The 14,194-nt window shown below is 49.2% G+C and overlaps 1 protein-coding gene across 1 annotated transcript; it reads left to right on the top strand.

Moving 5' to 3' along the window:
• Positions 1 to 8,621: 8,621 nt before the first annotated feature.
• LOC149336561 (uncharacterized) lies at positions 8,622 to 13,877 on the top strand. The gene is made up of 2 exons (XM_089554733.1): positions 8,622 to 9,716; positions 13,746 to 13,877. The coding sequence occupies exons 1-2, from the start codon at positions 8,622 to 8,624 to the stop codon at positions 13,875 to 13,877; spliced, it is 1,227 nt and encodes a 408-aa protein (XP_089410859.1).
• The last annotated feature ends 317 nt before the right edge of the window (positions 13,878 to 14,194 follow it).

Genomic DNA, 14,194 nt, shown 5'->3' with positions numbered 1-14,194 from the left:
TCACGGAAGGAAATATTTCAGACTTCCGCAGCCGTCAAACAAATCCTGCCGTGCTTTACCTGATGTTGGCAAATAACCCTCGTTAGGTTCAGCCTTCAGTGGCGTTGGCTTTTTCCTTCAAACCGAACTCTTAACCGTTTTAAATGATCAGGTACCTTCGATGACGTCATCATGCGCCCTCTCACTTAGCCCTGTGTGCTGTGGAGAAGCTTGAATGCCATCATGAGTTCAATCGGCGTTTACGTCACCATTTCAATTACTAGCCCTAAAGGATTTCGCATACTTTACCTGCAAGTTTCAGCCATTCGACCCCTATAGTTCGTCAATTTCTGAAACCTATGCAGCTGCCCTTTGACGATCATGTTTTGCTCGAGTGGTGCTGAACGGACGTAGTTACTTGATCTGCGACCTTTGTAGGCCTGCGGCTGTGTTATCAGGACCTTGTCACGGACATAAGCTTCCTACAGTGAACATAAAAATCAATGACCTCAGATCCAAGCCCATTTCCCTTTCAATGAACATATAGGTATCTCCTCAGGCCACCCAGCTTATAACATTGCGCAAGTGAGCTCGATGATGCTTTATGGTTTACTGAGATTTAACATCGCAAAGCAACTCCAGCTATGAGGGTCGCCATAGTGAAGGAATGCGGAAATTTCGATCACCCGGGATTCTTTAACGTGCACTGACATCGCACAGTACACGGCCCTCTAGAATTTTGCCTCCATCGAAGCATGTATGTTCTCACCCTGGTCAACTGTCGTAATCCCCGTGGCCGCTGGGGTTACACAGAATTACATTGAATGCATCGTAGTGTGAAACATGCAGTTGCTCCTGGACCGAGGATTGGCAATGCAAGAGGTGTCGTACGTCTCGGAAATTGCTGAGATTTTGGCGTAAAATTTTGTAATGCCGCCGCGGTGGCTCAGTGGCTATGGTGCTCGGCTGCTGGCCCGAAAGACGCGGGTTCGATCCCGGCCGCGGCGGTTAATTTCTTCCGAGGAGAAATTCGAGGCCCGTGTACTGTACTGTGTACTGTGCACTTTATTCCTCACTCATCCGTTACTTTCTCCCTATAAATGTGCGATATCAGTGCACGTTGAAGAACCCCAGGTGGTCGAAATTTCCGGAGCCCTCCACTACGGCGTCTCTCATAGCATTAGTCGCTTTGGGACGTTAAACCCCATAAACCAAACCCAACCAAAATTTTGGAATGAATCTTCACACCTCAGCAATAGCACTAAAAATGCGCTGTTAGATGACAGTGCCGAGGAAAGCAAAGGATTCACCCTTCTAGAGCTTTAGTCAACGACTGCAGTAGCTCAAGCTCTCTAGAACATTCTTATGAATTGAGAGACCTCCTAACGGCGTATAGAGGATGCCTTCATTCATGATAAAAGCCTCGGCAGACACCACGGATTCACGAAACGTCTCGTGATAACTGACGAATACGCGAGTCGCTCAATATCCACAGCAAGTGAAAGCGCGAGAGCGTGACGCTATGAGATATGAGGTCTAGAAAATTATGTGGCACCGCGTCATCAAGCGGTCTAACGGCCCATTGAGGTCATACTGTGTTCTGGTGAAGAAAGACTCTTTGCTACTGTGTGAATGATGGAAGGCACAACAACACAACTATGATTTGCACCACTCCTCTGTATCCACGGCACCCGGATCTGACTGCAACTCGAAGTACTTCTTCTTGTCGGTGGCTCTTAAAATAATGCCATACGGCGTATTTTAGTCCACGAGAACCTAATTTGGACTTTGCTCCGCAACTGCATTTTTTCTGCGGGTCACTGGCAAGTAGTCTGCAGGTCTCTGGTGGCAGAACTCTATTGTTTAATTAGACGACGCTATATTCTTCGCGAGGAGTTTCGAAGCCCACCTAAGGAGGCTGAAGCAAGTGATAGACGCCGGCATAATTTTTGGCCTTAGGCTGAAGCCAGGAAGGTTCCGCTTCGCCTACCTAAACTTGGTCCTCACTGTCAGCAAGGACACAGTGGGATCAGGCCAGGGAAGGACAGTCGCTAATTCATATTTCTTGAATCCAACCGACAAGGAAGGCGTTTGAAGACATTTTTAGGCTTTGCCCTTATCCATAGAAAACGGTTCGTAAAGGGCCGTTGTCGCACTGCCGTCGCTTTTGACGCAGGAGAGAAGTAGACGTTCACTGTCGATGGAAAACACCGCAAACCGTAGACTTCCAGGAGCTTTAGTACCGTTTGCAAGCATCACCAGTCCTCGACCACATTAATGAAGAGATATGTCTGCTTCAGAAAGTTTTACGTGCAATATAAAACCACATTTTTCGCCCACACAGCCCAGTTTTTCGATCAGCATAGTATGCATTGTCATATTATCTGGTCTTTAACACTTACACGACTGCTTCACGCTTACAGAACTGGCCTAGTTACAAAAACTCGAGAGGTGCTCGGAAATCTTCTTAGGTGCTGTAATGCAAAAGGATTTCTTTCCCCGCTGCCAACCGGTTCTGCCCCAACGGACGACGTGGGTCCCGTTGCTAGAGCGTGTAGTAAGCACGCAAAAGTACTAATTATTCAGTAATTAGTAATTCTTCAATTTAATTTATTACCAACGAACGTGTCAAGTAATTCGATAGTTGAACAAATTAAATGATTAATTCGTTTAATTATTCAATAAACCAATTCAGTAATGCTAATGGCGATTTAATTGGATGTGAATGAATTCATTGTTTGATTAATTCCGTGTGTGTAGCTGCCGCGGTGGCTCAGTGGTTATAACGTTAGGCTGGTGACCCGAAAGACGCGGGTTCGATCCCGGCCACGGTGGTCGGATTTTGATGGAGGCGAAATTCTAGAGGCCCGTGTGCTGTGCGACGTCAGTGCACCTTAAAGAACCCCAGGTGGTCGAAATTTCCGGAGCCGTTCAGTACGGCGTCCCTCGTTGCCTTAGGCGCTTTGGGATGTTAAGCCCCCATAGACCAAACAAATCAATAATCAATTTTCGAAATATTAATACGTGGATTCAATTATTTTACCGTATAATTTTTGTAATGATTGAATAATTGAACTCGTAAATGTCTTTAATCAATTAGTTACCCGTTTAATAAATCTTCTTGGTAAGTTATTTATCTTGCTAAATACAAAATTATCCAATTAAACCATACTAACAAATCCCCTATAATTGATTACTGATAGTTCGCGCGGAAGCGCTCTGATGACACGCTCTGCCGAGAGGTGCTGTACGCACCGCTCATGACACAAGAAATGCTTTCGCATTAATACCAACCACCTGAGGCGGTCACTTGACCTTCTATTAAAAACGAATATCAAACACATTGTCACGCATTTAAGAACTCACTGAACGCTGAATGTTTATGTATTTATTTATTTTTTATACCCTCAGGGTTCAAACGTACATTACAGAGAGGAGTGGCGGATGCCGAGGCGTATGCACTGTACATAAAAATATGTTATTAAACAATATACATAAATATCTGCAACCTGTTCGAAAACAAAACTAAGCCCGCAAGAAATTAAAAAAGAACAAAGGTACAAACAGTAGCTTTCGAAATCGGGAATAGTGTTAATAAATACAGAAGAATATGACTAGGAAAATAAATATAAAACAGGGAATACATTTTCCAAAAAAACGTTGATGTGAATTTTGCTGAAATCTCGCGCTACTCACTTTTAAACCGATCGCACTCCTCTAACTGTATTGAATCTGCTTTTTTTCTTCCTCCCTGTGTTTTTGCGCACATCTGTGCCCATTTCTTTTTCTGTATTTTTGTTTGCTACCTAAGACTGTAGGGCTGACTGACTTGTTTTGTGCTGTGTGCTTAGTATCAGAGCATTTATATTTCTGCGCTGCTGTCTGCTGCCACGTACTGTAGAGGCGGGCGCACTCGACCAGCTGCTCTTGCAGCCTTTATATTCGGCCCTTCCAAAGCAACACGGGGAAAACAATTCAATTCACTTGCTTGAGATGCTGACTTGGTGCGTTTGCTTAAAATCTTGGCCTCCTCAGTGTTACCTGAACACCAATATTTGCGAAAATTATTCTTCGACGCAAACAAATATCTGGCAAGCTTGAGCTGCCTTAACACGCTCCAACAAAGCCCGTAGATCCACATACAACGGTAGATACACTACGGGAACTATTTTGAAAGCCTCCTTGAATTCACAATTTATTGCTTGAGCTGTCCTTTATGTAGCGTGTTTCCTTAAAATGTCCGAATCCTGTGTGTTACTTTAACATCAGTATTATCGAGAGTTATTACCCTTTCAAACAACAACTGACATGCTCGAACCAATGAAAGAAAATATTCCGGAGTGAGTAAGTCGAAAAAAAAACTGAATTTCCCTAACGGCAGATTCTATTGACTGTATTCGCAGAGGCGGTGTGCTTTCCTGACTAGCACGACGGAGGTTGTGTTCGCGGCTCATTGGAGGACAACGACCATTCCGGGAGGGCGGTGAACACTACCAGAACAGACCCCTAGCGCCGTATTCGCTCATGGAACAGAATTCGTTCGCGGAGGAGACACCTGCATTGAAAGGAGATGTGTTCAGCTACCCGTCCTTCCCCTACGGTTCAGCGAACCTTGCCGATGTTACGAGGCACATGCACCTTGAGACAGAAGGAGAGCCATTTAAATCCTCCGACGAACCAGCGGAGTTAGCGAACTACGATGGTAAGGGAAATGTGCAATGCCACACATTAGGACGACCGTATCAGAGTCTGATGTGCCCTTTTACAACCGAAGACTCTACAACACTAACTCGGCACAAGCATACCCACACTGGGGAAAACAGCTTCAATCGTGAAACGTGTCCTTTTACAGCTGCAGACCCGAGAAATGTCACTCCACATTATAGTACGCACAATGGCGAGAGCAGCTTCAATCGCAACACTTGTCCTACTAGAGCTGCAGACTGGAGAAATGTCACTTCACAGTATAGTACGCACACTGGCAAAAGCAGCTTCAATCGAGACCCCTGTTCTTCTACAGGTGCAGAACCGAGAAATGTCACTTTACAATATAGTACGCACACTGGCGAAAGCAGCTTCAATCGCGACCCGTGTTCTTCTACAGCTGCAGGACCGAGGAATGTCACTCCCCGTTATAGTACCCAAATTGGCGAAAGCAGCTTCACTCGCAACAGTTGTCCTACTAGAGCTGCAGACTGGAGAAATGTCACTTCACAATACAATACGCACAGTGGCGAAAGCAGCTTCAATCGCAACACTTGTCCTACTAGAGCTGCAGACTGGAGAAATGTCACTTCACAGCATGGTACGCACACTGGCGAAAGCAGCTTCAATCGAGACCCCTGTTCTTCTACAGGTGCAGAACCGAGAAATGTCACTTTACAATGTAGTACGCACACTGGCGAGAGCAGCTTCGATCCCCACATGTGTCCTTCTACAGCTGGAGAGAGGGGTAATGTCACTCCCCATTATAGTGCGCAATGTGGCGAGAGCAGCTTCAATCGCGACCCGTGTTCTTCTACGGCTGCAGGACCGAGAAATGTCACTCCCCATTGTAGTACCCAAATTGGCGAAAGCAGCTACAATCGCAACAGTTGTCCTACTAAAGCTGAAGACTGGAGAAATGTCACTTCACAATATAATACGCACAGTGGCGAAAGCCCCTTCAACCGCGACATGTGTCCTTTTATAGCTGCAGACTCTACAAATGCCACTCCACATAGTAATACGCAAACTGGGGAAATTGCGCTCAATCGCTACACGTCTACTTTTACACCTGCAGAGTCTGGATGTGCCAATCCACACGATACAATGCACACTGGCGTAAGGCTGTTCAATGCCAACATGTGTACTTTTGCACCTGCAGAGTCTGGATGTCTCACTCCGCACCATACTATGCCCACTGGCGAAAGCCTTTTCAATCGCAACACGTGTACGTTTGCAGCTGCGGAGTCTGGATGCGTCAATCCGCACGATACTATGCACACTGGTGAGAAACCGTTAAAGTGCAGCGTGTGCCCTTTTAGAACTGTATACTCTTCGAGCTTAACTCGTCACAAGCGTACGCACACTGGCGGAAAACCGTTAAAGTGCGACATGTGTCCTTTTAGAACTGTCGACTCTTCAAGCTTAACTCGTCACAAACGTACGCACACTGGCGAAAAACCATTCAAGTGCGACTTGTGCGCTTTTACAGCTGCGCGCTCTTACACTCTCGCCAGGCACAAGCGAAAGCATACTGGCGAGAAACCCTTCAATTGCGACATGTGCTCTTTTGCAGCTGCAGACTCGAGCTACCTCACTATACATAAGCGTACGCACACCGGCGAAAAGCCGTACAAGTGCAATTTGTGCCCTTTCAGATGCGTATCGTCTTCACAATTAAATCTGCACAAGCGAATTCACACTGGGGAAAGACCCTTCAAGTGTGATATATGCGCTTATGCAGCGTCACTGCCAGGAAAATTAAGGCGTCATATGCTGACGCACATTATCGCTCAGGGCTATCGCTGTACCCGGTGCTTATTCACGTGCTTAGATAAGGAGAGCCTCAGAGAGCACCTGTCCGGACACAGGTAGCGAAATCTTTAGATAGACGTGCCGATATCATGATAATGTTTCTGCAACTGGTGTTCAATCTCATACGCCTTACCACATAATTAAGCCTCCACGATTAGACGTCACACGAGACGTAATTTTCTTGAAATCTGACGGACATCTAGTATTGACCACTTCTTTACTAGTGCAGGGTGATAAACGCAGAATATCGCAGGTTTTATTCTTTATTCAACTTTACACGCTGCTGCATTGCCTTGCTGGTATGTGACATTTTAGAACTGGACACAGCATCACTGCTTCGATATTTGTCTGTAAGTCAGATTGTGTACTAGCGGATTTATGTCCCAAAAATTGCGAGCGCACTTAAGCCTACTTCTGTGCTATGAATGCGGAAGCATTGTTTTTGTATTTTACTCCCAATTTAATTTCTTCTACGTTGTGGTTATTATTTCTTCCTTTTAATGACACGCCCACTCATTAGCATAAACTCCTAATGCAACGCATATCCTACGTTCAGCTTTGTTCGCCAAGCAGCAACGTGGTTTAATGGCTTGTGGCTGTATGCTCGCCTCGCACTCTCAAAGTCCTTGGCTCAAACCCCTTCATTTTCGGAAGAAATATTATTTTTTTGTGTGTACCAGGGTGACGTCATCTGGTAGTTTTACGACCACTCCAGCTGGTGAACGCTGATCCCGTGTTTTGTTCCCGATGAGCCACATATTGCTGTCGCAAACATAAACTGTAGACTATAGTCGGCTTGGCCACTCAGTGCATGCTCCTTCGCAATAGTGCGTCGCTTTGTGTAAAACATTTATGAAAACTTCATTCTAAATCAATTTCTCTACGCCGAGCCCGATTCCAAATGCTTGCTTACATTGTAAATGAAAAAGTCGCCCTGCGGACATTCTGTATGTTGCAATAAAATTACCACGGCAGTTCGCCAGGAGGCTGTTGTGTTGACTGCGTCCTGTAACGTCTGCCGTTGTATCTAAGCTGCTAATTCGCAATTCGACATTGAAAAAATTCAGGGGGCACTTTGTCTAAAGTGCGTATAGAGGCGAAAGCGTTTTCCGCACCACTTTGACTGCTTCTGTGGTATTGATGGCGTCACATGTAATTGAGTACTAATTGCTAAGTGACGACAAATCACTAATTAATGGTTAATTACTGATTTGTGTCTGAATACTAATTAACTGGTAATTAACGACGCTTAAGCTGCGCCTTTAGGAGTGGAACGCGGCAGCGTGTTGTAGCGCTGCCAGGGAGTCCACGGAACGCCACCACCCGTTCGGCGCGATGCCTTGCCCTTTGAACGCTTTTTGAGGAAAGGAAAGGGCGCAGTAGTTCTGTCATCTCGGTGGACACCTGAACCGCACCGTAGAGAAAGGGAGGAAGTGGGAGTGGAAGAAGAAAGACCAAGATGGCCCGTAATGAAGAAAATGAAAATTGTATTTCAGGAAAGGAAATTATGCATAACTGTCTCGCATATCTCGGTGGACACCCGTCAAAATTCAGGGGGGCACTTTTTTGACCTAAAGTGCGGTCACTGATGTGTGGTTAAGATGTTAAGCTTCGCCTCTAAGAGTGGAACGCGACAATGTCTTGCAACGCGACAACGTCTTACAACGCGACAACGTCTTGCAACGCGACAACGTCTTGCAACGCGACAACGTCTTGCAACGCGACAACGTCTTGCAACGCGACAACGTCTTGCAACGCGACAACGTCTTGCAACGCGACAACGTCTTGCAACGCTTCCAGGAGTCCATAGAACGCCATCGCCCATTCGGTTCTATGCCTCGCTCGTCGTTAAATTGGTTTCTGAGGAAAGGAGCCGGCCACCTTTCGGTACTGTCACCGCTTCTCGGCTTCTTTTCATGCGCAACAAACGCTCAAGAGCTCACCTCTTATGTCCAATGTTTCCTAAAGGGTAGCGCTTTCCAACCGCTACAACCATTATTCGATCCAGTCCTCTCTTCTGACCGCACCGACGTCGTAAAGTTCGCTCCTCGCCAGCCGCCGCGCTGGGCCTCGCCTCGCTTGAGGCTAGGCCTATCACCGGCAGCGCACCCACCCCAATAGCCATGGAGGTGCAAGCGCAGGGCGACAACCTCGACCCTGAAACGTCCCGACCCAGTGAGTGGACCGCAGTACTCCGCGCATACCAGGTTCTAGAACCAAGCCCGAATACCCTGGTTGGACCCACACAAACAGCCGTGTCCGCCGTCGGTGCTCAGGCCGAGGCTGCCCATGCGCCCTTTAAGCCGACGTACCGTGCTCAACAGCAACAGCTGCGCGTGTCGCACGCAGTCTCGCAGCGAAGTAAACACCTTGCTTCACTCCCGCTCGGCACTATACGGGTAGTTTTTCGACCGAGAGGCGGGCTCGCTTTGAACGGAGCCATGGCGCAGCCCCTTATGCAAGCCCTGCAAGTCACTGCCGATGGCCGGGACCTAGGGGACTTTCACCTCCCGATCCATCCTACGAATAACACATTCACCGTCGCTACCCACCAGGAGACAACCGCCCTGCACCTCGTCCAACTCAAGGAAGTGGTACTCCAAGGGACCAGTTACCCTGTCGCCGCCTACACCGCACCGCCGCCCGCAGCTGTACGTGGAGTCATCTCGCAGGCCTACTGGGCGGAAACCCCGGAGCAGATGCTACGAGACCTCCAGACACGCAACCCGGACGCTGATATTATAGCAGCACGCAGAATGGGGAGGACGCTCTCCATATTAATCACTTTTGCGCATGGACCAGTCCCTCATACCATACGCTACATGAGTGTGGTTTATAGATGCACGGCGTACAAGGGCAGTCCAGATGCCTGCACCAACTGTCGCCGACCGGGCCACAGATATGACGTCTGCCCCCACCCCAAGACTGGTCTCTGCATGCGGTGCGGGGACAAGCATGACCCGCAAGCTGTTCCTTCCTGCATCCCGATCTGCATTCTGTGTGGGGGCGAGCACCTCACGGGTACCGGCTCATGCAAGGCAAGACAAACAACTCCGAAACAACGCAGCCCGCCGCCACAGAAAAGAAAGCCCTTTAGCAAGAAGGACTTTCCCCCGCTGCAAACGACCCTTCCCACTACCTCTACGTGGGCCTCCAAGGCCGCCAGGACTCATAAGCCGACCTCCCAGGACCACGAAGTGACTGCTCTGCGGGAAGAGGTAAGGCAGCTCAAGGCAGCCGCCATCTCTACCTCCACCACCGCTGTACCCCCAAATCCTCCACCCCAATCCTCTCCACCCACCTCGCCACCTGTCGAACCTCCTTCGAAAAAGAGGAGGCCTGATGAGACGCCAGCACAACCCATAGACTTGGAAGCAAAATTTCAGGACTTCGCCAAAAACTTAGAAGCTAGGCTCGCAGAGCGAATTACTGCACAGGTCACTGCACAGTGCCAAATTTTGATTGAAACTACCATTACCCGTTTAATGGATACTGTCATAACTAGCATCATGGCCAAGGTAGAGGAGCGTTTACATCACCTTGTTCCTAGCCTCTCACAGGCCTCTCCTCCCACATCCTTCGCCCCTCTACGCTACAGCATGGCTCCTCCGACGGACCATAATTCTTTACACATTATTCAATGGAACTGCAGGGGCTTTCGGCGTAAGCGCGATCCTCTGCTGCAAATTACCGCTACTTCCTCATCCCCACCAGACATCATCGCAATTCAGGGCGCAAACGTTTGCAAACAACTTCCCGGATACGCTCTTATCCCCTCGGACTCTACTGATCTTCCTCGGGTGGTCACATACGTCTGCAACTCTTTGCATTACATGGAAGACACAATTACCACACCTATCGCTCACACGTTCATCGAAATTTTACCTCCAACCCCTGCACAATCTCCCTTGTTCGTTCTTAACTGCTATCTTCTACGACGACAGCCAGTTAATCTACTCCCTCCACTCCTCAAATCCGTGGCGCAATTGGCTGGATCAAATCCCCTACTCATTGCCGGTGACTTCAACTGCGCACACGTGGACTGGGGCTATCGGCGCACAAACCACAGAGGCACAGTTCTCTGCAATGAAATGATGGTCCTCCACTTGTCCATCTATAATGATTTCAGCCTGCCTACGCGGGTTGGTAACAGTGTTAATACAGATACCAGCCCAGATCTCACGCTTGGAAGAAATGTGGCCCACCTGCAGTGGGAAAGAACGCAAACCACACTAGGCAGCGACCACCACCTAATTCGCATAACACTAAGCTATCGCCGCCCTCAGCGCAAATTTACCGTTAGACAAACTAATTGGGACCAGTTACGAAAATTTCGCCAGGAACACGTACAGTCAACACAGGTACCCTTCGACCTAGACACCTGGACTACTCAGTTACAGGAGGACATTCGCCAACATACCCGAACGCTACACACTACCCCAGACACCCCCGTAATTGACAGTAAGCTCGCGCACCTCCTTCAAGCTCAAGAACGCATAACACACAGATGGAAAACTCAAAAACACAATAGGAAACTAAAACTCAAACTCGCACAGCTTCAGACTCAAATAGAACACCACAGTGCCACTCTTTGCAAAGCTAACTGGAATCAGATTTCTGACAGTCTCCGCGGCAATCTCTCCACAACCCGTGCCTGGCACCACTTACGCCACATGCTAGACCCCACGCAATCTAAAACCCAGACACGCCTTAGCATTCGCCGCCTTACTCATAACCACAGGCAGGACACGAACGCCTTCCTCGCGCAGGTGAAATCAACATATACCACCCCAGGTGACCCTTGCAAGCACCCCGAGTACATGGGTCCACCTCAACCCCAGCTTGACGCCCCTATTACAGAGGCGGAATTTCGGACAGCCCTTTTGAAATTGCGCAATACTGCACCCGGGGAAGATCAAATTACCAATGCTGCCATCTGAAACCTTGACGATGCCTCCATATCTCATCTAGTCACCCACTTCAACGAGTGCAGGAAGTCAGGTACCCTGCCAGCCACCTGGAAGCATGGAAAAATCATATTTATTCCTAAACCCCACAAACCCATCAACATAGAGAATATCCGACCAATTTTTCTGACATCTTGTCTCGGCAAGGCCTTCGAACACATAATTCTTGCCCGACTAACCACGTACATGGAAGACAACCACCTTTTTCCGCACAGCATGGTGGGCTTTCGTGCGCACCTATCTGCACAGGATGCCCTACTACAAATTACACATGACGCGCTTGATGACACGATCCCCCACTTCACTAAAGCTATTCTGGCGGTTGACCTCACAAAGACATTTGACAGGATTCGACTCTATGCCATTTTGCGAGAACTGCAGGCACTACAGGTAGGCTCAAATACCTACAACTACGTTCGCGCCTTTCTCTCGGGCCGCACTGCCTCCCTGCACATAGCAGAGCTGAGCGCACCACCTTATACACTCGGCGAACTTGGAACCCCCCCAAGGCGCGGTCCTCTCCCCTCTTCTCTTTAATATTGCTCTCATCCCCCTAGCTCATAAACTCGCTCTCATCCCACACCTAAGGCATACCTTGTACGCTGATGATATTACCGCATGGACCACTAATGGATCTGATGGAGAAATTGAGGAAACTCTTCAATTAGGAGCTGACACCATCTCCACTCATGCGTCATCTATTGGGCTCGAATGCTCCCCCTCTAAATCCGCGCTTCTCCTCATAAGACCGAAATCTGCAGTTAACTCGCCCATTCAAATCGCTTTACAAGGAACCCCTATCCCCGTCACCCCCACCCTCCGTATCCTTGGCCTTTACTTGCAGGATTCAGGACGCAACGATCATACCCTTAAAACACTCAAGGCTTCCACGCAATCTGTGTTGCAACTTCTACGCCGCGTATCCTCCCTGCACAAAGGTTTAGACGAAGCGGACAGCATGAAAGTAGTGCATGCTTTTACACTTAGCCGCATTTTATACGCCACCCCATATAATAAGCTCCACCGCATGGAAACAGAGCGAGTGAACGCCATGATTCGTCTAGCAACGAAGGCAGCCTTAAACTTACCCCGCAGCACTAGCAGAGCCAAGCTCCTTGAACTAGGCATGCATAACACCTTTCAGGAACTAGTAGACGCGCACCTCCAGACACAGTATCTGAGACTTGCCGCGAGAGCAACTGGCAGGCATATCCTCGCTTCCCTTCGCACCAACATTCCCGCTAATCAGACATTCCTTATAGCTATTCCTCGACACATTCATACCCCCCTCGTTGTGAAACCCCTTCCCCGGAACGTTCATCCCCAGTACCACATCCCTCGCCGCATGGCTCGCGCTAAGGCCCTACACAAATATTATGGACAAGCCCAGGACGCCATTTGGGTAGACGCCGCGTGCACAACTCATGAAGCTGTAGCTGTTGGTTACAATCCAGCCCTAGCACAGCCCCTCACACACCGCCTTCCCTCGGGCTGTACGCCTGAGGAGGCAGAGGAAACCGCCATCGCCCTAGCCCTTGTACATTCCAATGCAAACTACATATTTAGCGATTCCAAAACGGCTCTGTTCAACTTCGCGAGAGGCAGGATTCACGCCCCTGCTTGGGAGTTGTTGAACACCCCCACCAAAAACTTACCACGCAGGGTAGAGCTCCAGTTGGTGCCGGCTCACTCTGGGAATCCAGGAAACGAGGCTGCCGATAAATTGGCCCTAGGTTTGATTTGCCGGGCTCGGGACGGCCTCGATCCAGGTTTCTCGAGAGAACGGGCGCACACCTTTGCAGAGCTCACGCAAATGCCCCGCTTGGACCGTCGGACTTACCCTACTCCACACCCCTCCCTTACCCATTCCCAACAGATCCTCTGGAGACGGCCGCCGCGGTGGCTAAGCGGTTATGGTGCTCGGCTGCTAACCCGAAAGACGCGGGTTCGATCCCGGCCGCGGCGGCTAGAATTTCTTTGGAGGAGAAATTCTAGAGGCCCGTGTACTGTGCGTTGTCAGTGCACGTTAAAGAACCCCAGGTGGTCGAAATTTCCGGAGCCCTCCACTACGGTGTCTCTCATAGCCTTAGTTGCTTTGGGACGTTAAACCCCATAAACCAACCAACCAACCTCTGGAGACGCCTCCAGACCCGCTCTCTCTCATCCCCTCAGCTGCTATCCCACTACTGTGGCACCTCCCCTGCATGCACCCTGTGCGGCGACCCTCACGCCACACTCTCCCACATCCTTTTCGGCTGCCCTGCTGATCCTCCCCCGCAGGGTCAGCCCGCGTTATCAAGTTGGGAGGACTGGGAGGTCGTGCTCTCGTCTCCGGACCCGCCATCGCAGCTTGCTGCGGTGCTTCGGGGTGCCGACGTCATGGACAAACACCACATGAACGTTCCGACGTAGAGTGGGACCGTGCGGTGGTCCAGGGACCCAAGGAATAAACACACATGCCATAATAAAGTTTTTCTCTCTCTGAAGAAAGGAAATGTATCTGTCTCTCATATCTCGGTGGACACCTACACCTCGCCGGAAGGGAAGGGAGGATGATGGGAGTGAGCGAAGACACCGTATTCACTAGACGCACCTTTGTTCTTCCCAAACCATCGAGCTGGCGTGGCGGAGTGGATAGCATGCTCGTCTCACACTCCGAAGACCGGGGTTCGATTCCGGAGCTCGACCAGTTTCTTACTCGGTTTTATTTATTTATATGGCCTGACTAG

The sequence above is a fragment of the Amblyomma mixtum genome, chromosome 7 (genome assembly GCF_055824585.1).
Source record: "Amblyomma mixtum isolate Tamu chromosome 7, ASM5582458v1, whole genome shotgun sequence".
NCBI classification, from domain to species: Eukaryota; Metazoa; Arthropoda; class Arachnida; order Ixodida; family Ixodidae; genus Amblyomma; species Amblyomma mixtum.
This window is presented reverse-complemented; position numbering and strand designations above follow the sequence as displayed.